Source organism: Salvelinus alpinus, chromosome 17, assembly GCF_045679555.1.
Source record: "Salvelinus alpinus chromosome 17, SLU_Salpinus.1, whole genome shotgun sequence".
In the NCBI taxonomy this organism is placed as follows: Eukaryota; Metazoa; Chordata; class Actinopteri; order Salmoniformes; family Salmonidae; genus Salvelinus; species Salvelinus alpinus.
Window position 1 is genome coordinate 42271534 of NC_092102.1, and position 27864 is coordinate 42299397.

At 42.9% G+C, this 27864-nt stretch overlaps 1 protein-coding gene across 1 annotated transcript; it reads right to left on the minus strand.

The window, feature by feature from the left end:
- On the minus strand, positions 1-27864 carry bgnb (biglycan b). The gene is made up of 8 exons (XM_071348985.1): positions 27631-27864; positions 10141-10412; positions 4887-4999; positions 3896-4109; positions 3658-3768; positions 2696-2789; positions 2217-2355; positions 1-1857 (listed from the first exon to the last, which is right to left on the minus strand). The coding sequence occupies exons 2-8, from the start codon at positions 10385-10387 to the stop codon at positions 1660-1662; spliced, it is 1116 nt and encodes a 371-aa protein (XP_071205086.1). The 5' UTR covers positions 10388-10412; positions 27631-27864; the 3' UTR covers positions 1-1659.

A 27864-nucleotide genomic window follows, 5' to 3' on the forward strand; every position in this document is an offset into this window, starting at 1 on the left:
CAATGTTGTAGTTGTCCTTTATTTCTCACACAGCTTCTTTCCACCACCATACCATCACACGTTCTCTCTGCTATAGTCAGACTGAAAAAATCTTTATTCTTACATGCAGCAGTAGCTTGGCAGAGTATAGAAAAGGCATTAAGAACTAAGGCAACTACATCTATCATTTACACAGACTAAATACCCAGAGGAAACCCAGCAGAGAAAGCATTACAGAGACACTGTGCAAAACAATCCATCAAACACTGCTGTTGTAACCTCCCTGGCTGCAGCCTCTGCCAACGGTTCTGGACCTGCAGGGTTGCTGGTTCAAGTCCCACTCTGGCGGTTCACCCCTTATTGTACTGTCACTGTATACACTCAGGAGACTGGATGCTGAAGTGGGGATGGACACAAAATGGCGCCCAGGAAGAATCGGACTCAGGGCAGTTTCCCCTGGGGAGTAGCCTACCTAATTGACACTGACATCTCCAGGTTGAGGTCAGTTCCACTTGTGATGGTAATTCAGCCGTATCAAATCAAAAGAATAAGAAATATATGTTTTTGTTTGGATTTGTGATGTATTGGAACTGACAACTTCCATTTTGGAATCTGATTTGAAATAGTGGAATTGACTCCAACCTTAATCTTTTTCTTTCCATAGGTTGGGTTTGCTTATGACATACAGGACGAATTGATTATGGCATCCAAGTTAGCACCTGATAAGTCTGATGTTAGCAATAGAAGGAAGGTTCAAATGTGACTCCCAAATAGACACACAACAAACATATGTAAAAAGAGCACCTCTTATATGATAATCTATATACAGGCATTGCTTTTCTATGTTTTACCTGTAATGTATCTTCACCAAAATTATAATAACACAAAAATTGTAATAATAACAAATAAAGCTCTTGTAATAAAAACAATATTGAAGGAAATGCTTCGAAATATTTCTTATCATATATCTCATCTTTGCAATTTGGTTGGGGAAGAAAACATCCTCAAAAAAATATATTTCTGAGTACTGATTAATTTGACACAAACACAATAGTATTGATTTATTTCTATTGCCCCTGTTTTCAGGCTTTAATACCTGATTAGCATGGTTTAAAAAAAGTCAGATATTGAAATGTGGATTGGGCAAGCACATCCTTCCCTTTCTTTTCCCCTCACACTGTATGTTTCTCTCCTACAATCAGGAATTAGAATACAGGATCTATATGGTTAGAATCAGGAATTAGAATACAGGATCTCTATGGTTAATCAGGAATTAGAATACAGGATCTCTACGGTTAGAACTGTAATTAGAATACAGGATCTCTATGGTTAGAATCAGGAATTAGAATACAGGATCTCTGGTTGGAACCGAAATTAGAATACAGGATCTCTATGATTGGAACCGAAATTAGAATACAGGATCTCTATAGTTGGAATTAGAATACAAAACACATCTCTATTGTTTCTCTTCTCTCATCTGTCCTCACCATCTCTCGTTCTCTCTATCGAATACAGATTTAAATTTGGTCAGGGCAATTTTACTCATCTCCTTTCCCCAATTCTGGTCTCTGCCTCCTTCTCTCCTCAACCTCCTCCTCTCCCCAGTCCTCCTCTCACTCCTCTTTGCTCCACTCCTCCTCTCTCTCTCCTTCCATCCTCTCTATCACTTTCTCCCTGTGCTTATTTCTTATAGTTGCCAAACTGGATGCCCAGACGGTCACTGACACAGCGGAAGGCAGCAGGTTGGACCTCCCAGTAGTTGACAGGGTTAGAGTAGAGGCTGATGCCATTATAGAACGACCTCTTCATCCCAAAGCCTCTTGGGCAGAAGTCATCCACTCCCACCTTGCTGATGCTGTTGGAATGGAGGTAGACCACCTACATGGTGGGAGGGGGACAGCATGGTGTTGTAATAGAGGTGCTTCAAGGCCCTTAACCTGTCTGATGAATACAACTCTACCAGTACCACAGACACAGACACCCGGACAGACAGACAGACAGACACACACCGACACCCGTACAGACACACACACACACACAGGCACAGACACACGTATATACACACACACAGACACAGACACCCGTACAGACACACACACACACACACACACACACACACACACACACAGACAGACACACACACACAGACAGACACCGACACCCGTACAGACACACACACACACAGGCACAGACACCCGTATATACACACACGCAGACACAGACACACAGTCACTCACCTGTAGGTACTTCATGTCAGGCAGACCCTTGGGGATTGCTGTGAGTCTGTTGTTCTCCAGGTGTAACTCTCTCAGGCGGGGGACGAAAGCTAGACTGCCATTCTCTATCATACGAATGTGGTTAAAGCCCAGACCCAACCTGGCAACCAGAGAGACAGAGAGAGACAGAGCGTCATCATCCTTATCTGTCTAACGCCTACCAGTATTTCTTGAAGTCACCACTGGGTGGCATGGTTGCCTAAGAAAGATCCAGAATGGAGGGTAGACAACGTGTCCACACAGAAATCTTTTATCAATGCTTGCCTCTTTTTTCAATCAAGCAGACTTTATTTCAAAGAGCTATTACATACATTGCAGTGGGGTACTTAACATTAACAACTGGAGGCTCTCAGTACTCAATTATGGCAGTTAACTCAGCCTACGCAAACATAGCTGCACACTGCCATGTGAATCCCATTGTATTTCTCTCTTATCCGCACCTGTACAAGTGTTTGTAGCGGCTCAGGTCCTCCAGCTCGATGGCCTGTATCTGGTTGTGGTCCAGATGGAGCTCATGGAGACTGTCTGGCAGGTCTGAAGGAGACAGAACACACGCCTCTTAACTAACCTTCTGGAGGAGACAGAACACACTCCTCTTAACTAACCTTCTGGAGGAGACAGAACACACTCCTCTTAACTAACCTTCTGGAGGAGACAGAACACACTCCTCTTAACTAACCTTCTGGAGGAGACAGAACACACGCCTCTTAACTAACCTTCTGGAGGAGACAGAACACACTCCTCTTAACTAACCTTCTGGAGGAGACAGAACACACTCCTCTTAACTAACCTTCTGGAGGAGACAGAACACACGCCTCTTAACTAACCTTCTGGAGGAGACAGAACACACTCCTCTTAACTAACCTTCTGGAGGAGACAGAACACACTCCTCTTAACTAACCTTCTGAAGGAGACAGAACACACTCCTCTTAACTAACCTTCTGGAGGAGACAGAACACACTCCTCTTAACTAACCTTCTGGAGGAGACAGAACACACTCCTCTTAACTAACCTTCTGGAGGAGACAGAACACACTCCTCTTAACTAACCTTCTGGAGGAGACAGAACACACGCCTCTTAACTAACCTACTGGAGGAGACAGAACACACTCCTCTTAACTAACCTTCTGGAGGAGACAGAACACACGCCTCTTAACTAACCTTCTGGAGGAGACAGAACACATGCTTCTTAACTAACCTTCTGGAGGAGACAGAACACACTCCTCTTAACTAACCTTCTGATACAACATCAAAACACCAACTTCTGCTTACAATACGGTCCATCAGAATAATGTACACTGTACATAACTGGTCTCCAACTCTGGTCTTTAAGAGCTACAGGGTCTGCATTCAATAAGTTATGATCACTTCTGAGTAAACCACTTGCTCTGTGTACTGCGTACCCTTGGGTACTCCAGTGAGTTGGGCCTCAGAGATACGCAGGTAGTTCAGTTTCAGTCCCTTGAAGGCTCCTGGCTCAAACCCACTGTTCTGGATGGGGTTCCCTCCCATTTCTACAAGAACATACATAAGACACATTAGAACACGGCTGTGGCAAATTTGATTCAATTCCAGCATATTGAATATGCTGAGGTAATAGTGAAGCATTGAATGGCTCTGTAATCTTTAATGAACTCTGACCTATGCAGTTCATGCTGCCCAGTTCAGAGAAGGCCCCCTCATGGACCTTCTTGATGCGGTTCTCATGGATCCTCAGCTCCACCAGAGAGGAGGGCAGGTTCTTGGGGACTCCAGTCAGGAGGTTTCTGGAGAAGTAGAGCTTCTGCATGTGTTTCAGAGGAACAAAGGCCTTGGGGTGGACCTTGCTGATCTTATTATTCACCAGGGACAGGGCCTGAGAGATGGAAAGAGACAGAGAATGAGAGAGCGAGGGAGGGAGAGAGGGGAGTGAGTAAATAAGCAAGTAAGCTACCTTTGCCCCACCCCCACTCTCTCTCCTAAGTGCCCTAGTTATGTCCAGTCAGTGTCTTTCTCTCTCCTAAGTGCCCTAGTTATGTCCAGTCAGTGTCTTCCTCTCTCCAACCACCCCTCTCTCTTTTCCTCTTCTCTACTCCAGAGTGTGGCCAGCCTCTGCCTGGAGCTAAAGGGAATATTCTAGCTCACATCCTCTCCTCCCTGCTCCCGGAAAGCCTTCATTTATGCCTGTCGCACATTCAGAACAGATGACCAAGCCCAATATTGAACATGGCCAGAGAGGAAACTCACAACATGAATTAAAACAGTTACCTCTCTGTGGATGAAGACATTTTCACCATGACTGCCTGCACGACTGCCTGCCTGCACGACTGACTGCAGGGCACGACTGACTGCCTGCACGACTGCCTGCCTGCACAACTGCCTGCCTGCTGGGTTTTCCATCTGAAACGTATTTCTGTTCAGTTACCTAAGGTGACTGACTGGGAATGTTGTCCTTCCCTGGTGGTTTGTTTAAGTGGTCAACATAGCTGTCTCAGACAAAGAACTTCTGTAGGAGATGAGGGACGGAACTCTGTCCTCTTGAATTGGGCCAATAAAGGCCAGTTAAAATGTAATTGCTCTTTCCCTCTCCGTCTTCAATCTCTACACCCCCCCCCCTTTCTCTCTCTCCTCTCTATCTCTCCCTCTCTCTTACGTAGAGGTTGCTGAGGCCTTTGAAGTCGTTCTCCTTCAGCTCAGTGATGCGGTTGTTCTGCAGGTCCAAGAGTTTGGTGTCAGCGGGAATGCTCTTAGGCACCTCAGTCAAACCTGCAAACACACACACACAGACACACACAGTGTCAGTGGGGATTCATACACATACGGAACAAAAACATACATACACGCCCTCACACCCAGATGGGGACACCAGATGTCATCCAGCTGTTTTAGATTTCACTAAGTCCCAAAGGACGTTGCAACACCATCAGCAAGATCACATCAAGTAAATTAGGACGACGCAGTAGGGCACAACCCTGACACACACACCACACACACATATGATAAAGAGACTATTCCTATGGCAATATGAGAGTACAGTTAATTTACTGCAGAGAAACACATGCTTACAACCAGAGACCTGATTGGCTCCTCGTGTTAAGAAAACAGGTCTATCTGTTCAACTCCAAACTTTAAACCAGAACATGATGTCATCGTTTATCATATGCAAGAACTCCGGCAGTGACAATATCAATGTAATAGAAGAGTTTCTCAAATTGTGGGTTGGACAAACTGTTGTGTTGCAGCCAGTGACTAAACAGTTGTCAGAAACCCTAGTGTTTTTATAACGGAGGATTGTATTACTTTGATCTTTCATCCTACTTGGTACATTCTGGTCCCCAAAAGGATTCTGATTAAACTTCTTATAAACATGATTCAACTCAGTGAACCATTTTAATGAGACAACATCATTGTTAAGTTGTTTCAGTTCTCAGACGGTCGATTGGCCAGGTCAACAGAACCAAGCCGCTGCCATGGTTACATCTCATCATGACTAGGACTGTGGCGGTCATAACAATTTGTCAGCTGGTTATTGTCATGCAAAAGACTGCTGGTCTCACGGTAATGTAACGTTAATTAACTTAAACACGTTTAGCATCTCCACAAATAAAAAACTGCTAATATATGCCTTTGGAACATCTCCATTTTAACAAGTCAAATAAATCAGTTGATTAAACACCATAACAATAAATCCATGATTTATTTTAGGCAGGTCCAAAGAAACATGATATGTTAACAGTTAACAGAATATGAGTTGGCCTACAACTGACTGTATGTTATCTGGCTATGCTCCATGCTGTAGGCTCGTTCATTTAGCCGACAAGATATGCTTATGAGTCCCATGTCATTATTTTATATTATGATTTTATAGGAAGAAGAACATAATCGAACATAGATAAATAAAAAAGAAAGGATATTTTTCCCATTCTGGAGCGAGTGCGCATATTAAAGCTATAGGTTGAGCGTAAAAGTGATATAGGCTACGCTACGCTAGATTTAGTTATTTGGCAACTTTAGTTGTTAATTATACGAACCTTAGAATGTCTTAGAAATCAAAACATATATGGGCTGCATGATGCTACATTAGGCTTTTGATGATTTGAGAAAGTCCTAGAAAAAGGCTTGCGCTCTGTTCCTTGCCTCAGGCTGCACACACTGTTCTCTCGTCAAGTGATCATCATATTGTCACCCATCAGACTATTCTCAATGTAATATTGTCTATACTATGTTAAATTAGTTTAGATTTAGAATGGCCCTTTATCAAATGGGCATGAACAGGAGTAGCGGGGGGGAAAGTATGCCATTCGCCTATGCACTTGAATAGCGAATGGAAGCTTTCCCGCCTGTTCGTTTGGGTAGGCTACTCCGGTTATTTAACTCCACACATCAACCACTGTTTGAGGACAATGCAGCCTCTAGCTGCGGACGGGTGTTATTCCGCCCAAACTCTATACCATGGCCCCCCAACCCTGTTCCTGCAGCTACCAAGTTCCTAATGTGGGAAACCAAATGAAATCTCTTCGGGAACATGGAAAGTAACATGTTTTCACAACGAAACATATTTCAGCCAGCAGCATACCACCCTGCATCCCACTGCTGGCTTGCCTCTGAAGCTAAGCAGGGTTGGTCCTGGTTGGTCCCTAGACAGGAGACCAGATGCTGCTAGAAGTGGTGTTGGAGGGTCAGTAGGAGGCACTCTTTCATCAGGTCTAAAATGTATATACGTATATATATTCCTTGTGTAGTGTGCCGTCTTTCGGATGGGATGTTGAACGGGTGTCCCGCCTCTCTGTGGTCGCTAAAGATCCCATGGCATTTATCGTAAGAGTAGGGGTGTTAACCACGGTGTCCTGGCTAAATTCTCCAAGGTGTCCCTCATACGGTCACCTAATTATCCCCAGCTTACAATTGGCTCATTCCTCTCCCCTGTAACTATTCCCCAGGTCGTTGCTGTAAATGAGAATGTGTTCTCAGTCAACTTACCTGGTAAAATAACGGTAAAAGAAAAAAAAAATTAATTAAACTCCCAGACTCATGAATAAAAACTTTGGAGTGTATTATAAGGTAACCAGTCCACCCAGTATGCATAATAATACAGCCTACACTCAAAGGCGAATGTTTGGAATATAGGCTAGCTAGACCAATTAAAGACATCTGAAATCATTTTTTTTTTATTATTTTTTTTTGCGGTGCATAATATGCGGTAGGATACTGTATGTATGTATTGTAAAACGAACGGGACAATCATTATTTTAATTCCGTTTTTTAAAGTCTTGGACTCATATATGTGTATGGGTGTTTTTATTCATCATCACCTTAGAAAGCGCTGTCCATTTTCGTCCAAACAACCTCCACAATTACCATGTTTTCCACTCTGTTTCAACCTGTTTCTTTCTTCAAATTGATCAATCACGGTGAGGTGAGTTTTAAAAGCACAATATGGTTGATGATAGGTGTTTGATGTGATTGTCTATTGCATTGATGTCAGAGTGGTTGGAAGGACAATAGAGCCCTGAGTACCAGACCATGAGCAGGTTGGATACTACGAACACATGTCCTGAGTGCATAAAAGGAGATTACCTTGACTCAACAGTCGTGTTCAATTTTACTGCGTTCATGACTCATGACTGCCAGTGTGGCAGTAATACATCACTGCAATGACCACAACACGAATCACGACCTGCAACCCAGTCCAGCAATCATCACACTGTTGCAACAACCCTCTTACTGCTGGTGACCTAGCAACACCTACTGTTCCCCTGTCACACCCTGACCACATCTGACACAGAGCACACTACTACACCCTCCTGACCACAACCAGGACACAACACAACCCAACACACTGCAACACTTTGAACACTACCAATGTCTCTACTCAACATACAGGATGTTCTGTGTGTCTGAAGAAACCTATTCTGGGCAATATGGGTCATTTTAACACAACTCAAACCCCTCCCTTGACAGAACACGTACCCCCAAAACGCTTAACCAAGCACCGCCCCAAAACAAAGTCTTTACCACTGTACCACACAACTCTCCAGTATGTAGTCACAACCATTTTGCCCAAAACAAAAGCCCATAAAAGCCCATACCAACACCCCACACCCACTCAACAACCCAACCCCAATGTAAACCCCAAACCCCAGCAAAACTCCAATCTGTACCCCCAAATCCTTCCTCTCTAACCACTACACCTAAACCCCACTACTGTTTTACACAGAAAATTGGTATACACTCAGAGACAGAGACAGACGCCATAGCCAAAATACATCTGTTCTAAATAAGCACTGACAACTCGCAAATTATACGCTTCCACATTTACTCACTTCAGTAGTCTGGGACAGGAAATATAGTGTTAGGAGGTGGGATGAAAATGACATGATTCAACAAAAGCGAATAAGAAAGTACAGACTATTATTTGCAATATAATAGTTAACTGGAAGAGTACTACTGTAGCTACACACCAAAAAAAAAACACACTTGCCCATGCAGATATATAAAGAAATACTACACAAACATACACGACGCTCAGACCTACTGCACAGTGCGTGCACACACAAAAATACACACACACACACACATAGTGCATACAACTACAATGTTCATATTTTGAGATAATAAGCATTTATTTCCAGGCTTGTCATTGGCCTTTGTTGGCACATAGACTGTAAAGTCTTTGAGAGGACTATAATTTAGGAGAATGAAGGATTATGGTCTGTGAATCTGTGTATTTATATACATTTATATGTGTATGTGCGTGCTTGCGTGTGTTAAGATGTAGGATCTTAATTTGAGCCAGTTTGCTACAGCAGGAAAATAATCATGCAGCAACAGGATATGTGAATCATTATGTGGATTATAATTAATGGACATTTTTGTAGGGGTTGATACCTTTTTCATAAGGGGAAATCAAGTCTAACATGTCAAAGAAATGCCAAACTTCAGAAGCCTTTTTAAACCTCAAACACACTACAAGTTTTACATTTCCTGCATTGCATGAACGTTTTCCATGAACAGGGTAATCAAATTAAAATCCTACATCTGTATGTGTTCCTTGTTCCCCCTCACTTCTATCCATTTGAAGGATTAAATCATTTTACACATAATCAATTGAAAATGATGCCTCTGATCCACTATAGGATCATCGTTTTCATGTGTTTGAGCACCTGTCTATTTCAGTGTTAATGAAATTGGACATACAACACTGATCTTTCCCAATCCTCTCCACCGAAGCTACGGATAAACACAAACACATGGCTTCCATCCATTCTTTAGTAACACTCTTCCCTTCTATCTCTCTCATCCTTCCCTCGATTTCCGTTGAACATCCTGTTGTGTGTGTCAAGAAGACCATGAAACAGCTCATTAAAGACCTCAAGGAAATTACACACTGAGCTTTCATCCTCTCTCTCTCTCTCTCATGTCGGGAACAGAAAATCCCTCTAAGACATGCCTTTCTTTATCAAAATACAAAAGTTATCCGTGAGATAAATTCCTCTCTATGATAATACACCATCAGATCTCTCTCTCTCTCTCTCTCTCTCTCTCTCTCTCTCTCTCTCTCTCTCTCTCTCTCTCTCTCTCTCTCTCTCTCTCTCTCTCTCTCTCTCTCTCTCTCTCTCTCTCTCTCTCTCTCTCTCTCTCTCTCTCTCTCTCTCTCTCTCTCTCTCTCTCTGAAGTCACGCAATGCACAAAGTCATTCACAGAATAACCTCAACCAGCTGAACCCTCTCTGCATCCCATTCATATTCTACTGGGCTCTCTTGCCTCTTGCCTCCAAAACAAATGACTGCACCCTGCTTCAGGTAACCACACAGATAAACTTGCACAATGGCACACACACACACACATACATACATACACACATAAACACAGAAGTGCTTCAGGCTTACGGTGAGACACACACTCACCCAGATCGGAGCATTGCACCACTCTGCGTTGGCACTGGCACCCGAAGGGGCATGAGGGCAGATCAGGAGGGGGCAGCTCCTCTATTGCCGAGCCTTCCTCTTCATCTCTCATCATTGACATCATCCCTCCCACATCACTGTCCATCGCAAAGTCCCAGAATCCCCTCTGCTCAAAGGGCAGGGCCGACAAGAGGGTGGGCAGCCGCGCGAGACAGAGCAGCAACAGGAGAGAAGAGTGGGCCAACATCACGGGACTATACACAAACACACACCTGTGGAAAGAGAGAGAGAATTAAAAACACACCGAGAGAGAGAGAGGGTTAAAAACACACATAGAGAGAGAGAGAGTTAAAAACACACATAGAGAGAGAGAGAGAGAGTTAAAAACACACCTAGAGAGAGAGAGAGTTAAAAACACACCTAGAGAGAGAGAGTTAAAAACACACCTAGAGAGAGAGAGAGTTAAAAACACACCTAGAGAGAGAGAGTTAAAAACACACCTAGAGAGAGAGAGAGTTAAAAACACACCTAGAGAGAGAGAGTTAAAAACACACCTAGAGAGAGAGAGAGTTAAAAACACCTAGAGAGAGAGTTAAAAACACACCTAGAGAGAGAGAGAGTTAAGAACACACCTAGAGAGAGAGAGAGTTAAAAACACACCTAGAGAGAGAGAGAGTTAAAAATACACCTAGAGAGAGAGAGAGAGAGTTAAAAACACACCTAGAGAGAGAGAGAGAGTTAAAAACACACCTATAAATAGAGAGTTAAAAACACACCTAGAGAGAGAGTTAAAAACACACCTAGAGAGAGAGAGAGTTAAAAACACACCTAGAGAGAGAGAGAGTTAAAAACACACCTAGAGAGAGAGAGAGAGAGTTAAAAACACCTAGAGAGAGAGTTAAAAACACACCTAGAGAGAGAGAGAGAGTTAAAAATACACCTAGAGAGAGAGAGAGAGAGAGTTAAAAACACACCTAGAGAGAGAGGGTTAAAAACACACCTAGAGAGAGAGTTAAAAACACACCTAGAGAGAGAGAGAGTTAAAAACACACCTAGAGAGAGAGAGAGAGTTAAAAACACACCTAGAGAGAGAGAGAGTTAAAAACACACCTAGAGAGAGAGAGAGAGTTAAAAACACACCTAGAGAGAGAGAGAGTTAAAAACACACCTAGAGAGAGAGAGAGTTAAAAACACACCTAGAGAGAGAGAGAGTTAAAAACACACCTAGAGAGAGAGAGAGTTAAAAATACACCTAGAGAGAGAGAGAGAGTTAAAAACACACCTAGAGAGAGAGAGAGTTAAAAACACACCTAGAGAGAGAGAGAGTTAAAAACACACCTAGAGAGAGAGAGAGAGTTAAAAACACACCTAGAGAGAGAGAGTTAAAAACACACCTAGAGAGAGAGAGAGTTAAAAACACACCTAGAGAGAGAGATTTAAAAACACACCTAGAGAGAGAGTTAAAAACACACCTAGAGAGAGAGAGAGTTAAAAACACACCTAGAGAGAGAGAGAGTTAAAAACACACCTAGAGAGAGAGAGTTAAAAACACACCTAGAGAGAGAGAGAGATTTAAAAACACACCTACAGAGAGAGATTTAAAAACACACCTACAGAGAGAGATTTAAAAACACACCTAGAGAGAGAGAGAGTTAAAAATACACCTAGAGAGAGAGAGAGTTAAAAACACACCTAGAGAGAGAGAGAGTTAAAAACACACCTAGAGAGAGAGAGAGAGAGAGAGTTAAAAACACACCTAGAGAGAGAGAGAGTTAAAAATACACCTAGAGAGAGAGAGAGTTAAAAACACACCTATAAATAGAGAGTTAAAAACACACCTAGAGAGAGAGAGTTAAAAACACACCTAGAGAGAGAGAGAGAGTTAAAAACACACCTAGAGAGAGAGAGAGTTAAAAACACACCTAGAGAGAGAGAGAGTTAAAAACACACCTAGAGAGAGAGAGTTAAAAACACACCTAGAGAGAGAGAGAGTTAAAAACACACCTATTAAGAGAGTTAAAAACACACCTATAAATAGAGAGTTAAAAACACACCTAGAGAGAGAGAGAGTTAAAAACACACCTAGAGAGAGAGAGAGTTAAAAACACACCTATAAATAGAGAGTTAAAAACACACCTAGAGAGAGAGTTAAAAACACACCTAGAGAGAGAGAGAGTTAAAAACACACCTAGAGAGAGAGAGAGAGTTAAAAACACACCTAGAGAGAGAGAGAGTTAAAAACACACCTAGAGAGAGAGAGAGAGTTAAAAACACACCTAGAGAGAGAGAGAGTTAAAAATACACCTATTAAGAGAGTTAAAAACACACCTATAAATAGAGAGTTAAAAACACACCTAGAGAGAGAGAGAGTTAAAAACACACCTAGAGAGAGAGAGATTTAAAAACACACCTAGAGAGAGAGAGAGTTAAAAATACACCCATAAATAGAGAGTTAAAAACACACCTAGAGAGAGAGAGTTAAAAACACACCTAGAGAGAGAGAGAGATTTAAAAACACACCTACAGAGAGAGATTTAAAAACACACCTAGAGAGAGAGATTTAAAAACACACCTAGAGAGAGAGAGAGAGTTAAAAACACACCTAGAGAGAGAGAGAGAGTTAAAAACACACCTAGAGAGAGAGAGAGAGAGTTAAAAACACACCTAGAGAGAGAGAGAGTTAAAAACACACCTAGAGAGAGAGATTTAAAAACACACCTAGAGAGAGAGAGAGAGTTAAAAACACACCTAGAGAGAGAGAGAGTTAAAAATACACCTAGAGAGAGAGAGAGAGAGTTAAAAATACACCTATAAATAGAGAGTTAAAAACACACCTAGAGAGAGAGTTAAAAACACACCTAGAGAGAGAGAGAGTTAAAAACACACCTAGAGAGAGAGAGTTAAAAACACACCTAGAGAGAGAGAGAGAGTTAAAAACACACCTAGAGAGAAAGAGTTAAAAACACACCTAGAGAGAGAGAGAGATTTAAAAACACACCTACAGAGAGAGATTTAAAAACACACCTACAGAGAGAGATTTAAAAACACACCTAGAGAGAGAGAGAGTTAAAAATACACCTAGAGAGAGAGAGAGTTAAAAACACACCTAGAGAGAGAGAGAGTTAAAAACACACCTAGAGAGAGAGAGAGTTAAAAATACACCTAGAGAGAGAGAGAGTTAAAAACACACCTATAAATAGAGAGTTAAAAACACACCTAGAGAGAGAGAGTTAAAAACACACCTAGAGAGAGAGAGAGAGTTAAAAACACACCTAGAGAGAGAGAGAGTTAAAAACACACCTAGAGAGAGAGAGAGTTAAAAACACACCTAGAGAGAGAGAGTTAAAAACACACCTAGAGAGAGAGAGAGTTAAAAATACACCTATTAAGAGAGTTAAAAACACACCTATAAATAGAGAGTTAAAAACACACCTAGAGAGAGAGAGAGTTAAAAACACACCTAGAGAGAGAGAGAGTTAAAAACACACCTATAAATAGAGAGTTAAAAACACACCTAGAGAGAGAGTTAAAAACACACCTAGAGAGAGAGAGAGTTAAAAACACACCTAGAGAGAGAGAGTGTTAAAAACACACCTAGAGAGAGAGAGAGAGAGTTAACACACCTAGAGAGAGAGAGAGTTAAAAACACACCTAGAGAGAGAGAGAGAGTTAAAAACACACCTAGAGAGAGAGAGAGTTAAAAATACACCTATTAAGAGAGTTAAAAACACACCTATAAATAGAGAGTTAAAAACACACCTAGAGAGAGAGAGAGTTAAAAACACACCTAGAGAGAGAGAGATTTAAAAACACACCTAGAGAGAGAGAGAGTTAAAAATACACCCATAAATAGAGAGTTAAAAACACACCTAGAGAGAGAGAGTTAAAAACACACCTAGAGAGAGAGATTTAAAAACACACCTAGAGAGAGAGATTTAAAAACACACCTAGAGAGAGAGAGAGAGTTAAAAACACACCTAGAGAGAGAGAGAGAGAGTTAAAAACACACCTAGAGAGAGAGAGAGTTAAAAACACACCTAGAGAGAGAGATTTAAAAACACACCTAGAGAGAGAGAGAGAGTTAAAAACACACCTAGAGAGAGAGAGAGTTAAAAATACACCTAGAGAGAGAGAGAGAGAGTTAAAAAAAAACTATAAATAGAGAGTTAAAAACACACCTAGAGAGAGAGTTAAAAACACACCTAGAGAGAGAGAGAGAGTTAAAAACACACCTAGAGAGAGAGAGTTAAAAACACACCTAGAGAGAGAGAGAGTTAAAAACACACCTAGAGAGAGAGAGAGTTAAAAACACACCTAGAGAGAGAGAGAGAGTTAAAAACACACCTAGAGAGAGAGAGAGTTAAAAACACACCTAGAGAGAGAGAGAGAGTTAAAAATACACCTAGAGAGAGAGAGAGTTAAAAACACACCTAGAGAGAGAGAGAGAGAGTTAAAAATACACCTAGAGAGAGAGAGTTAAAAACACACCTAGAGAGAGAGAGAGTTAAAAATACACCTAGAGAGAGAGAGTTAAAAACACACCTAGAGAGAGAGAGAGTTAAAAACACACCTAGAGAGAGAGAGAGAGTTAAAAACACACCTAGAGAGAGAGAGAGTTAAAAACACACCTAGAGAGAGAGAGAGAGTTAAAAATACACCTAGAGAGAGAGAGTTAAAAACACACCTAGAGAGAGAGTTAAAAACACACCTAGAGAGAGAGAGAGAGTTAAAAACACACCTAGAGAGAGAGAGAGTTAAAAAAACACCTAGAGAGAGGGTTAAAAACACACCTAGAGAGAGAGAGAGAGTTAAAAACACACCTAGAGAGAGAGAGAGTTAAAAACACACCTAGAGAGAGAGAGAGAGTTAAAAACACACCTAGAGAGAGAGAGAGAGTTAAAAACACACCTAGAGAGAGAGAGTTAAAAACACACCTAGAGAGAGAGAGTTAAAAACACACCTAGAGAGAGAGAGAGATTGTGATGCTGGCTACTATGAAGAATCTAAAATCTGATATATATTTTGATTTGTTTAACACTTTTTTTGTTACTACATGAATCCATATGTGTTATTTAATAGTTTTGATGTCTTCACTATTATTCCACAATGTAGAAAATAGAAGAAAAAATTTTTGACTGGTGCTGTACATATTACATACACTGTGGTACAGTAACAGACCAGTTTCGCATATGTCACCAAGACATGACGACATAGATATTGAATGGCACTGTAATAACAAAGTAAATGAATGAAATCCAGTTGCTGTCCTGTGAGTGTGGCGTCTCTCTTTATTGTCCCGGTAGTGAGGGCAGATGGCTACTTGGCTGTCAGAAAGCAACACACTGCTCCGCCTACTCTGCACGGTGATTCGGTCAAACCTAAATACACTCCACTGGCTATACTGGCTCTGCAGCCACATGCCCCGGCTGCTATGGGTGGCTGACCCAGACAGGGTGTGCTCCTAACAACCACACCTGCAGAGAAGAGAGTGAGGAGAGGAAAATAAAAATCTAGCCAGCATAAACCCATCAAAAAGTCTGGAAAGAAAGTAGGAGGAGGAAGGGTGCAGAGAGCCTAAGCAGTCGGTTGCACCTGCCAATAAATAAATCCATATTGAGAGGATGGACAGGATGACTTGTGAGAAAGATCATCCTTAGCCTTTGGGACAGAGTGTGTCACAGTATGTTTCCCTCTGACCAACCCCCCCCCCCCTCCCCAAATACAGAAGGGGTGTGTCTGACCAAATAAATGCTCTACAGCCCAAATGGAGGAAAATGTGAAACCATGAACTCCGGAGTCAAACACTTCGTCCATTCATCCAGTCAGGAAAACAGCAGAGTGTGTCTGTGTGTGTCTGTGTGTGTCTGTGTGTGTCTGTGTGTGTGTGTGTGTGTGTGTGTGTGTGTGTGTGTGTGTGTGTGTGTGTGTGTGTGTGTGTGTGTGTGTGTGTGTGTGTGTGTGTGTGTGTGTGTGTGTGTGTGTGTGTGTGTGTGTGTGTGTGTTACTGAATGTGTCTGTGGGTGCAGAGCCAGACTCCATGATGTCATTGCTGAGCACACATACTCCTCCTGCTGCTAGTTGAGCTAACCAGGAATGTTACCCACCCACCCTGCCATCACCCCAGTCTACAGCAGTAGAAGCTACACCCTGCCATCACCCCAGTCTACAGCAGTAGAAGCTACACCCTGCCATCACCCCAGTCTACAGCAGTAGAAGCTACACCCTGCCATCACCCCAGTCTACAGCAGTAGAAGCTACACCCTGCCATCACCCCAGTCTACAGCAGTAGAAGCTACACCCTGCCATCACCCCAGTCTACAGCAGTAGAAACTCCTTCCTGCCATCACCCCAGTCTACAGCAGTAGAAGCTACACCCTGCCATCACCCCAGTCTACAGCAGTAGAAACTCCTTCCTGCCATCACCCCAGTCTACAGCAGTAGAAGCTACACCCTGCCATCACCCCAGTCTACAGCAGTAGAAGCTACACCCTGCCATCACCCCAGTCTACAGCAGTAGAAGCTACACCCTGCCATCACCCCAGTCTACAGCAGTAGAAGCTACTTCCTGCCATCACCCCAGTCTACAGCAGTAGAAGCTACACCCTGCCATCACCCCAGTCTACAGCAGTAGAAGCTCCTTCCTGCCATCACCCCAGTCTACAGCAGTAGAAGCTACTTCCTGCCATCACCCCAGTCTACAGCAGTAGAAGCTACACCCTGCCATCACCCCAGTCTACAGCAGTAGAAGCTACTTCCTGCCATCACCCCAGTCTACAGCAGTAGAAGCTACTTTCTGTCATCACCCCAGTCTACAGCAGTAGAAGCTACTTCCTGCCATCACCCCAGTCTACAGCAGTAGAAGCTACTTTCTGCCATCACCCCAGTCTACAGCAGTAGAAGCTCCTTCCTGCCATCACCCCAGTCTACAGCAGTAGAAGCTCCACCCTGCCATCACCCCAGTCTACAGCAGTAGAAGCTACTTTCTGCCATCACCCCAGTCTACAGCAGTAGAAGCTCCTTCCTGCCATCACCCCAGTCTACAGCAGTAGAAGCTACTTCCTGCCATCACCCCAGTCTACAGCAGTAGAAGCTCCTTCCTGCCATCACCCCAGTAGAAGATCCTTTCTCACTCTAACTCTAACCACAAATCATAAGAAACAATTACCATAACCCTAGGCCCAAATACTATACAACAAAACTATTCCTAACCATAATGTTGTAATAAGTGTCTTGGGATCTTTTGTAAACCTGCACTGACCTTGCCTAACCACTAGGGGTTAGACATCAACTTAGATGGGGAGGGAGGGAGGGAGGGAGGGAGGGAGGGAGGGAGGGAGGGAGGGAGAAATTGTCAGAAAGGGATAAATGGAGAGAAAGCGATACAGAATTGGAGCTGAAGAGAGGAAGAAAATGAGAGATGGAGATAGGGACGGAGAAAGAGAGAAAACGAGAGAGCAGGAGAGTGTGCTAAAAAGAGTGGCACCAGATGTCCTGGTTACCCAGTCAGGTTCATGTGTGTGTGTGTGTGTGTGTGTTTATATACACGCCAGTGCCTCCCCATCCCCGAGCCCAACCCTCGGGACATGCCGTTCAAGCTCTTCCAGTCTCTCTAACCTGTGCTTGCCGTTTCCTTGCCGTTGCCGTTTCCAGCCACGCCGGAAATGCGCTTTCAATAAGAATTCAAAAGACATGATAATGCTTAGAGTGAAGTCGAGGAACTCACAATGCCTCAAACTGAAGACTTAATCCTTGAATAACAGACTGACCACTAAGACACCACAGCTGGACAGACCACGTACTTCATGTGGCTGTTTTCTTTCAGTCATCATACACTTAAATGCCTGTCTTTATGTTTCTTGTGATTCAGAGATATAGAGATTGAATGCAAGGGATGTGATTATGTAGTGGCTGAGAGGAACAGCTGGATAGAGGCTTGAACCAGACCTCTTGGCAGAGGGAGCCCATGGTCTTACATACAGAGAGGTTACGATTCATAAGCAAGTTTGAAACTAGCTCAAGTTAGACGTTTCCCCTATTCACAACCTTACCCTAAATCCTAACTTTTACCAACCTGAACCAGGGAGATGGATCTGACCTCACTGGCTATGTCCAACTTCTACCTCGGCCTACTCCCTCTCCGAGGTCTGTTGAATATCATTAACCAGATGGCTGTATACGGTAGTCCTAGGGGACTGTGTACATCTGTGGTGTATGTATTTATACACACTCAAGAGGAAGTCAAAAACAAACACTGTACGCACACGCATCAACTCAACACTAACATCTGACCACATCTTAGGATCGTACACCAGAACACCATTAGGCTCTGATTTCAAAAAGACAAACTGTAAACAAACACGTGAAAAAGTTGAGAGGATATGCAGTGTCAGGAATACGTCATGCCAAATAGTCGCAGATGTCCGCAGAGAGATAATGATATTGTCTGACAGACGCCCCACTAGGCAAACACTGGTTGAATCAACGTTGTTTCCACGTCATTTCATTTAAGTTAAGTTGATCTAATCTGGAATAGACGTTGTTTAAACAGAGTGTGAAAGTTGTTCCTGTTGTGTCTTAATGTTCATTGAGATAAGAGCTGGTCCTCTGAAGATGAAAGTTAATGGTTTGGTTTGAGTCAGGGACGTTTGTGAGCGCTGATAAAAAAAGCCTCCCCGTGTTATTCAGAAGATCACTCGTACAATTAGGGATCCATCTCTCTCTCTCATCTCTCTCTCCCTCTCTCGTCCTCTCTTTCTCACATACACCCTCCCTCTCTCCCCTCTCTCTTCCATACACCCTCCCTCTCTCTCATCATCGTCATTCCTTCCTCTAGTCTTCCCTTTCTTTCCCTCGCACACCACAGCACCTCTAAGACAAACATAGAGAGTGCAACAGGAATAGCTGTCCCGCTTTCATACATCTCCCCTTTACCCTGATCAAATAAAAAAATAGAATCAAATCAAAGTTTATTGGTTGCGTGCACAGATGTGCAGATAGTATCGCAGATGCAGCAAAATGCTTGTGTTTCTAACAGTAAGGTACCTATCAACAGTTGACAGTACATGTCAGAGCAAAAACCAAGCCATGAGGTCGAGGGAATTGTCCGTAGAGCTCCAGGACAGGAATGTGTCGAGGCACAGATCTGGGGAAGAGTACCAAAAAATGTCTGCAGCATTGAAGGTCCCCAAGAACACAGTGGCCTTCATCATTCTTAAATGGAAAAAGTTTGGAACCACCAAGACTTCTCCTAGAGCTGGCAGCCCGCACAAACTGAGCAAACAGGGGAGAAGGGCCTTGGTCAGGGAGGTACCCAAGAACTCGATGGTCACTCTGACAGAGCTACAGAGTTCCTCCGTAGAGATGGGTGAACCTTACAGAAGAACAACCATATCTGCAGCACTCAACCAATCGGCCCTTATGGTAGAGTGGCCAGACGGAAGCCACTCCTCACTAAAAGGCACGACAGCCCGCTTAGAGTTTGCCAAAAGGCACCTAAAGGACTCTCAGACCATGAGAAACAAGATTCTATGGTCTGATGAAACCAAGATTAAAATGTTTGGCCTGAATGCCAAGTGTCACGTCTGGAGGAAACCTGGCACCATCCCAATGATGAAGCATGGTGGTGGCAGCATCATGTGGGGGGATGTTTTTCAGCAGCAGGGACTGGGAGACTAGTCAGGATCAAGGGAAAGATGAACGAAGCAAAGTACAGAGAGATCCTTGAAGAAAACCTGCTCTAGAGCGCTCAGGACCTCAGACTGGGCGATGGTTCACCTTCCAACAGGACAACCACCATAAGCAAGGACACAGCCAAGACAACGCATGAGTGGCTTCGGGACAAGTCTCTGAATGTCTTTGAGTGGCCCAGCCAACGCCCGGACTTGAACATGATCAAACATCTCTGGAGAGACCTGGAAATAACTGCAGCGATGCTCCACATCCAACCTGACAGAGCTTGAGAGGATATACAGAGAAGAACTTTCAAACTCACCAAATACAGGTGCCAAGCCTGTAGCGTCTTACCCAAGAAGACTTGAGGCTGAGTAAAGGATCTGAATACTTATGTAAATGTGATATTTCAGCTTTTCAATTTTTATTAACGAGTAAAAAATTCAAAAAAAAAACTTTTTTCTTTGTCATGAATAGGTATTGTGTGTAGATTGATGTTTAATCAAATATTTAATCAATTTTAGAATAAGGCTGTAACGTAACAAAATGTGGAAAAACTCAAGGGGTCTGAATACTTTCCGAATGACTTCAAAAATGTTTTGTGTTATAGCCTGAATTTAAAATGGATTCAATTTATATGTTTGGTCACTGCCCTACAAACAATACCCCATAATGTATTCTGTTGTCACGACTTCCACCGAAGTCGGCTCCTCTCCTTGGTCGGGCGGCATTCGGCGATCGACGTCACCGGCCTTCTAGCCATCGCCGCTCCATTTTTCATATATCCATTTGTCTTGTCTGTTTCCCATCATGTTTTGTGTGTAATTGTTTTCATGTCATACGATGTTCTTTAGCGCTTTACTTTATTGTTCCGTGTTTTTGAGCGCGTTTGTTTTGTTGTGCTCCCGTTTTGGAACTTTAATAAAGTACGCTTTATTTATCATACTCTGCTCTCCTGCACCTGACTTCGCCTTTAGACACACCTTGACATATGCTTTTAGACATTTTTACTAATTAATAAAAAATGAAAAGCTGAAATGTCTTGAGTCAATAAGTATTCAATTCCTTAGTTATGGCAAGCTTACATGAGTTCAGGAGTAGAAATGTGCATAACAAGTCACATAATGCGTTGCATGGACTCACTCTGTCTACCATAATAGTGTTTAACATGATTTTAATATAACTGCCTCATCTCTGTAACCCACACATACAATTATCTGTAAGGTCCCTCAGTTGAGCAGTGAATTTCAAGCACAGATTCAACCACAAAGACCAGGAAGCTTTTCCAATGCCTCGCAAAGAAGGGCACCTGTTGGTAGATGAGTAAAAATGTAAAGAGCAGACATTGAATATCCCTTTGAGTATGGTGAAGGTGTTAATTACACTTTGGATGGTGTATCAATACATCCAGTCACAACAAAGATACAGGCGCCCTTCAATACTCAGTTGCCGGAGAGGAAGGAAACCGCTTTACAAGCATAGTGGTGGCTGCATCATGTTATCGGTATACTTGTAATCAGTAAGGACTAGGGAGTTTTCAGGATAAAAAAGAAATGGTGTGGAGCTAAGCACAGGCAAAATCCCAGAGGAAAACCCGGTTCAGACACTGGGAGATGAATTCACCTTTCAGCAGGACAATAATCTAAAGCACAGGGTCAAATCTACACTAGAGTTGCTTACCAAGAAGACAGTGAATGTTCCTGAGTGGCCGAGTTACAGTTTTGACATAAATCTACTTGAAAATCTATGGCAAGACCTGAAAAAGGTTCTCTAGCAATGACCAACAAAAAATTTGACAGAGCTTGAAGAATTTTGAACAGAATAATGGGAAAATGTTGCACAATCCAGGTGTGGAAAGTTCTTAGAGACTTACCCAGAAAGACTCAGTTAACCCCCAACAACAACTGCTCCCCGGGTGCTGAAGATGTCAATTAATCCTAAAGAATCTATTGACGCACCGGTCCGTCAGTTTAAGTAACATTAAAAAAATAAAAGCTAGTTTAAGCTAGAGATATCCGTGTTTTGTATGGTCTGTGTCTCAATCCACAGCATCCGCCTATGTCGGACTTCCCCATCTGCGGTGGAAGATGGCCGAGCCACAGCGATCTTTGTCAGACCATGAGGCATCCCAAAAATCGGTCTTCTCACGAAAACGTCTGTAGAGTCAGAACAGTTTGGCAAACTATTCTGACCACTCTATGCAAAGGAGAGACTCTAACGAACACGATGTCGTTCTCCGTTTTACTCTACGACCCCCACACGTGTCATGGGACTGGTCTGAAGGTAACCCATACAAACACATGGAAGAATGGAGATAATGTGTCCAAAAAAATATATAATTATTTAATGGGCTTTCTTATATCTCCTAGATATAGGACAGACACTTCAAAACCTTATTCCTTATAATTTATTTTTTGACTGTCTTTTTTTTCCTCAAATTTATGAATTTGGTATACAATGCATTTCTATTGGCTATAGTAGTAAAGGCCAAATTAAATATTTGATCAAATATTTTGTCATATTTTTGGGGGATACCTAAAGGGGTCCTAAAATTCTAAATCAATTAGCTAAATTATCCATGGTACACAGACACACACATTTCAGTTGAATGCATTCAGTTGTGTGACTAAGTATCCCCTTTCCCTATCTTCTTTCAGTTCCCACTTTTCCTATAGTAAGATCATCTGAATGGGAGCTGAATGTGTCCTGCTGGGTATCTAAGTTTCTGTTAGTCTACCGTCCCTCTACATTCCATTGTCCAGGCCAGCCATGTTTTTTTCAGCAGTATGGTATAATTTGGCTGCTATTTTTACCAATTTGACCAGACTGCAGAGTTGGGTTTTTTGACATCCAGGATCCTGGCCAGTCTACATCATGGAAAAGCATTAGCTGTTTCCTGGGTGTTTATGTCTCTGGATTGTCAGGGATCCTTTAACCCAGTAACACTTATATATATACATACTCTCTCTCTCTCTCTCTCTCTCTCTCTCTCTCTCTCTCTCTCTCTCTCTCTCTCTCTCTCTCTCTCTCTCTCTCTCTCTCTCTCTCTCTCTCTCTCTCTCTCTCTCTCTCTCTCTCTCTCTCTCTCTCTCTCACACTCTCTCTCTCACACTCTCACACTCTCACACTCTCACACTCTCTCTCTCTCTCTCACACTCTCTCTCTCTCTCTCACACTCTCTCTCTCACACACTCTCTCTCTCTCACACACTCTCTCTCTCTCACACACTCTCTCTCTCTCTCACACTCTCTCTCTCTCTCACACTCTCTCTCTCACACACTCTCTCTCTCACACACTCTCTCTCTCACACACTCTCTCTCTCACACACTCTCTCTCTCACACTCTCTCTCTCACACACTCTCTCTCTCACACACTCTCTCTCTCACACTCTCTCTCTCTCTCTCTCACACACTCTCTCTCTCACACACTCTCTCTCTCACACACTCTCTCTCACACACTCTCTCTCACACACTCTCTCTCACACACTCTCTCTCTCACACACACACACACACACACACACATCTGGAATTCCCCTCCTTGTCTAAGCGTCTATCATCATGGTTATGTCTACATTTTGTGTTCTGTGTCTGAGGTTGTTTGTTTGATTCTAACAGGTATAAACCCATATGCCCTAGACACTAGTGGGGGACTTCCCTCCACCTCACTCTATACTTCTACTCTCTGTCTGTCTGTCTGTCTCTCCTTCTCCCTCATTCTCTCATTTTATTTTTCTCTCCTCTGCTCTCCTGTCATTTGTTTTATTACAACAATCATGGTGAGAAGATAGAAATGAGTGAAAAGGAAGACAGAGAGAGTTTATGTATTTTCCCTTTTGTACTTTAACTATTTGCACAGCATTACAACACTGTATATAGACATAATATGACATTTGAACTGTCTCTATTCTTTTGGAACTTACACTTGCTTTGGCAATGTAAACATGTTTTCCATGCCAATAAAGCCCCTTGAATTGAATTGATAGAGAGGGAAAAGAGGACAGAGACAGAGAGACAGAGAGAGAGAGAGAAGTGGGAAATAGGACAGAGACAGAGAGAGGGGGGGGGGGGGGCAGAGACAGAGAGATCGAGAGGGAAAAGAGGACAGAGAAAGAGAGAGAGGGGGGAAATAGGACAGAGACAGATAGAGAAAGAGAGAGAGAGGGGGGAAATAGGACAGAGACAGAGCGAGAAAGAGAGAGAGCGGGGGGAGAGAGAGATCGAGAGAGGGAAAAGAGGACAGAGAGAGAGAGAACGAGAAAGAGAGAGAGAGGGGGGAAATAGGACAGAGACACAGAGAGAGAGGGGGTGGGGAGAGGACAGAGACAGAGAGAGGGGGGGGGGCAGAGACAGAGCGATAGAGAGGGAAAAGGGCAAGGACTAACATCTGAGACAAAAAAGGAAGCCAGTGATAGCTTTGAGTATCTCATGTCTCCAGCATGGTCATTGGATGTTTAAGTTTCCCACACACCAAACACAACCCAGTCTACACATATCTTTACATTTCCTATATGAACAATCCATCAAGCAAGTGTTGCATGTCAACGCTCCCATCCACCACAATGGCTTCCCAGTCAGTGAGATTCCCACATGACAACCACTCTGACAACCACTCGCGACATAAAACCAACACGCACCCCCACTACAGAGAGGCAAGAAAGAGGGAGTGCCACACATCATCTGCTGACTGAAGCTAAAGAGACCTCGTTAAATTCCCTCCCGAATCAAAGCTTGTCAGACATTCCCCCAACAAGATACAGTGCCTTGCTAATTCACTTGAGATTAGGGCATAGAGTATAGCTGGATCTCCACAACAAATGGCATGTATAGAAAAACACGTATGGACACACAAATGAGATTTAACTAACACCTTAACTGATTGAATCAGGTGTGTAAGTGCTTGGCTGTAACAAAAGCCTGCACACCCTGTAGGTCTCCAATACCAGGATTGCAGATAACTGTGTCAGGAAGTTCAACATGCACATTATGAACCAATCAACCTCTCCTCCATTCATTGTACTGGCAGTCCTGCAAGGCAAGGTGGGGCATGAGGGGTTGCCAACAGCTGACTGCTGGAAGTGGAATAATGGTGTATTGGCTCTGGCCACGTCAACACTCACAGCCTATTAATATCATATGGAGGAGGCAGGGCGTGAGACACAGCATGCTGAGTTGGCATGAAAAGCTTAATCAGGGCTAACTTTGGGCTGTTCGGCAGCACTTTTAAATTGCCCTCGGTTCTCTTTCTCAACACTTCTTTTCTTTCTCTCTCCGGTCCTCACTCCTCTCATTTCCTCACGCTGTGTCCCCCTTCCATGCCACCACCACTGTGTTCCCATAGACCCTTAAAAGACCTTCGCTTGACAAACGAGAAAAAAGCGTCAACAGTACTTCATTTTGACATTTTTGCAGAGAAAATCTTAGCCACGCAATTTTACATCTAACTAGGATGTTTGGTGCAGTATTTCTCAAGTGAAAAAATGTGCATGAAAATGAGTCGTCTATCGTTGAATGACAACAAACACATAATTGAAGAATCCCTACTGTTGACCAATCACCGACGAAGCGGCACAGACTTCGGCTTCCGAACTTCGGCTCGCCTCAAGAAAAAATTTAGTGTTCACGAACAGACGAAAAAACCCTTGCTGAAGGCCGAAACAAAAACAAAACGTCAGAAAATGTCATAATATATGCACAAACTGTTCTGAAATGTTTCGGATGGGAAGCCTTTAACACACACAGACACACACAACCAGCCCTGACTGCTAGCACCCACTAGGCGGGTCTGGGACAGGGAGCTCGGGTGGAGTTAACTAGGCCTGCAGCTGTAATTTGGTGACTGGTGTCCCTAAAAAAGGATTTCTCTGGCAGCTTTTCTGCTGCCGCCAGGCTTGGATGTGGTAACCAGCTAAACACAGCCGAGACCAGGCCTAACTACACTATACGAACACAGAGCTATGTAGAGAAGATCACAGGCCTAACTAGTTCAAATCAGAACGAAACAGAACATAGGCCCCAGGCTCCTGGTAAACATTTATATTGGCTGTACTGTAGGACTACCCTGTGAAAACCCTGAATACACATTTATATCAGAGTGGCACATGAAAAACAGGCTTGATTGACAGAATTCAAAACCCTGGTTGTAACCAAGGCAAGGGTATAGTTATCCTACTGAAAACCCTATAGGCAAGGCTTTCTTTTCAATAAAACCCAATAGGCTAGGCTTCCTTTTCAATAAAACCCTATAGGCTAGGCTTCCTTTTCAATAAAACCCAATAGGCTAGGCTTCCTTTTCAATAAAACCCAATAGGCTAGGCTTCCTTTTCAATAAAACCCAATAGGCTAGGCTTCCTTTTCAATAAAACCCAATAGGCTAGGCTTCCTTTTCAATAAAACCCAATAGGCTAGGCTTCCCTTTCAATAAAACCCAATAGGCTAGGCTTCCTTTTCAATAAAACCCAATAGGCTAGGCTTCCTTTTCAATAAAACCCAATAGGCTAGGCTTCCTTTTCAATAAAACCCAATAGGCTAGGCTTCCTTTTCAATAAAACCCAATAGGCTAGGCTTCCTCTCACTAAAACCCCAGACACCACAAGTCCAATTATGGCTTAGATTAAACAGCATTCACTATCTCTCTTCATATACCACCAACTTATAACCATGTGGCCCACGGGTGAAGGCGAAAGGGGGCACAGACAGACAGACCAGACCAGACAGACTGGCTGACGGCAGATACAGAGGCAGTCAATTAATTTGACATGACATAGTGTCAAACCATTGGTATTAGAGTAGACCTACTCCTCCTTTGAGATGTGTCCCTGTATCCACAGTGACTCAGAGTTAAATGGGTTGGTATAAATGGGGCCCTTATATGTGGTAGGCCATGTGGCATTAAACCATAGAGCTGGACATGATGTCATCAACGTGAGACAGAATGAGGTCAGACAAGGAATCACCACCTGTTGCTAATGCCACATACACAGACTGGCACATGGGCACACACGTGTAAGCCATACACCAGCACACAGAGATAATTCAATGAAACAACAACAAATGGCAACAATTATAATGCCATCCCACAAAATCATCCAAAATCCATCAGAAGACCATCTAAAAACTAAAAACCTATTCAACAGTGGGTTAAAGACGGAGGGCAGTAGTCTTAAAGGTCGTTGACAGAGTTACAGGGTAGCACCATAGCGGGCTCACTTGATTGGCACGTTTGACTGCAATTATTCTCTCAAAATGATGATGCCGGTAGGGCATAAAAATCACAGCTATAAATACCTATAAATACCACAATCAGAGTGCGCCGAAAGGAGAGATAAAAAAGAAAGCTCTGGGGAAAAAATAAACTTCGATCTGAGTCCAATGGTCTTGAGGGTACACGGGGTGAGCGCCCAAGGTCCTTATAATTATCTATAATACTAAAGACACAACGTTCATAAATTCTACACCGCTCCGTGGCGCCATCTATTGAACATAACTGACAGAGCATTCTAGATGATAATACATCATATTCGTTTGAGTGTCTGATGCAGGAGGCACACCACGGAACGAACGGCGCAGCAGGTTGTTATGTAGTGTAAGCTAAAACGTTACACCACAGGAAAATGAACAAAATTGTATGTATCCATAGCATTAGGAATGATCTACCCAATTCGGACTGCAATGTTGAAAATAGATTACTCAACTCAACTTTCCTTTACATAATAGTTTTCTAGCATCAGCAAAACATACCCACATTTATTTGCACCCAAGTAAAATAGCCTATTTTCCTAAACAAATAAAAAATATTGGTTTTACAATCGTCGTGTCATCTTACCTTCAGTTCAAAAATGATGGTCTGAGATTTTCTCCTTATTTAGGATGTCAGTGCGTCGGTTTTTCTTGAGAGAAAAGTCAAACTGATAATTGTCATGACATTTATGAATGTATGTATTTATGTAGCCTATTTTCCTTGCCACTATCAGCCAGCGATTATAGTGACCCAGCCCGTGAGTGCCAACGGTGTCGGAACAGTCAACTCTCTCCAGAAGCAAGGAATTGACTAAAAGAT

Bases quoted from the DNA above. Each gene is read 5' to 3' on its own strand.
- bgnb (XM_071348985.1), bottom strand. From the start codon at position 10,387: ATGTTGGCCCACTCTTCTCTCCTGTTGCTGCTCTGTCTCGCGCGGCTG. The intron at 2,356-2,695 runs GTGCGGATAAGA...TCTGGTTGCCAG, and splicing joins CGCTACAAACACTTGTACAG to GTTGGGTCTGGGCTTTAACC. The intron at 1,858-2,216 runs GTGAGTGACTGT...CCCACCATGTAG, and splicing joins CTGACATGAAGTACCTACAG to GTGGTCTACCTCCATTCCAA.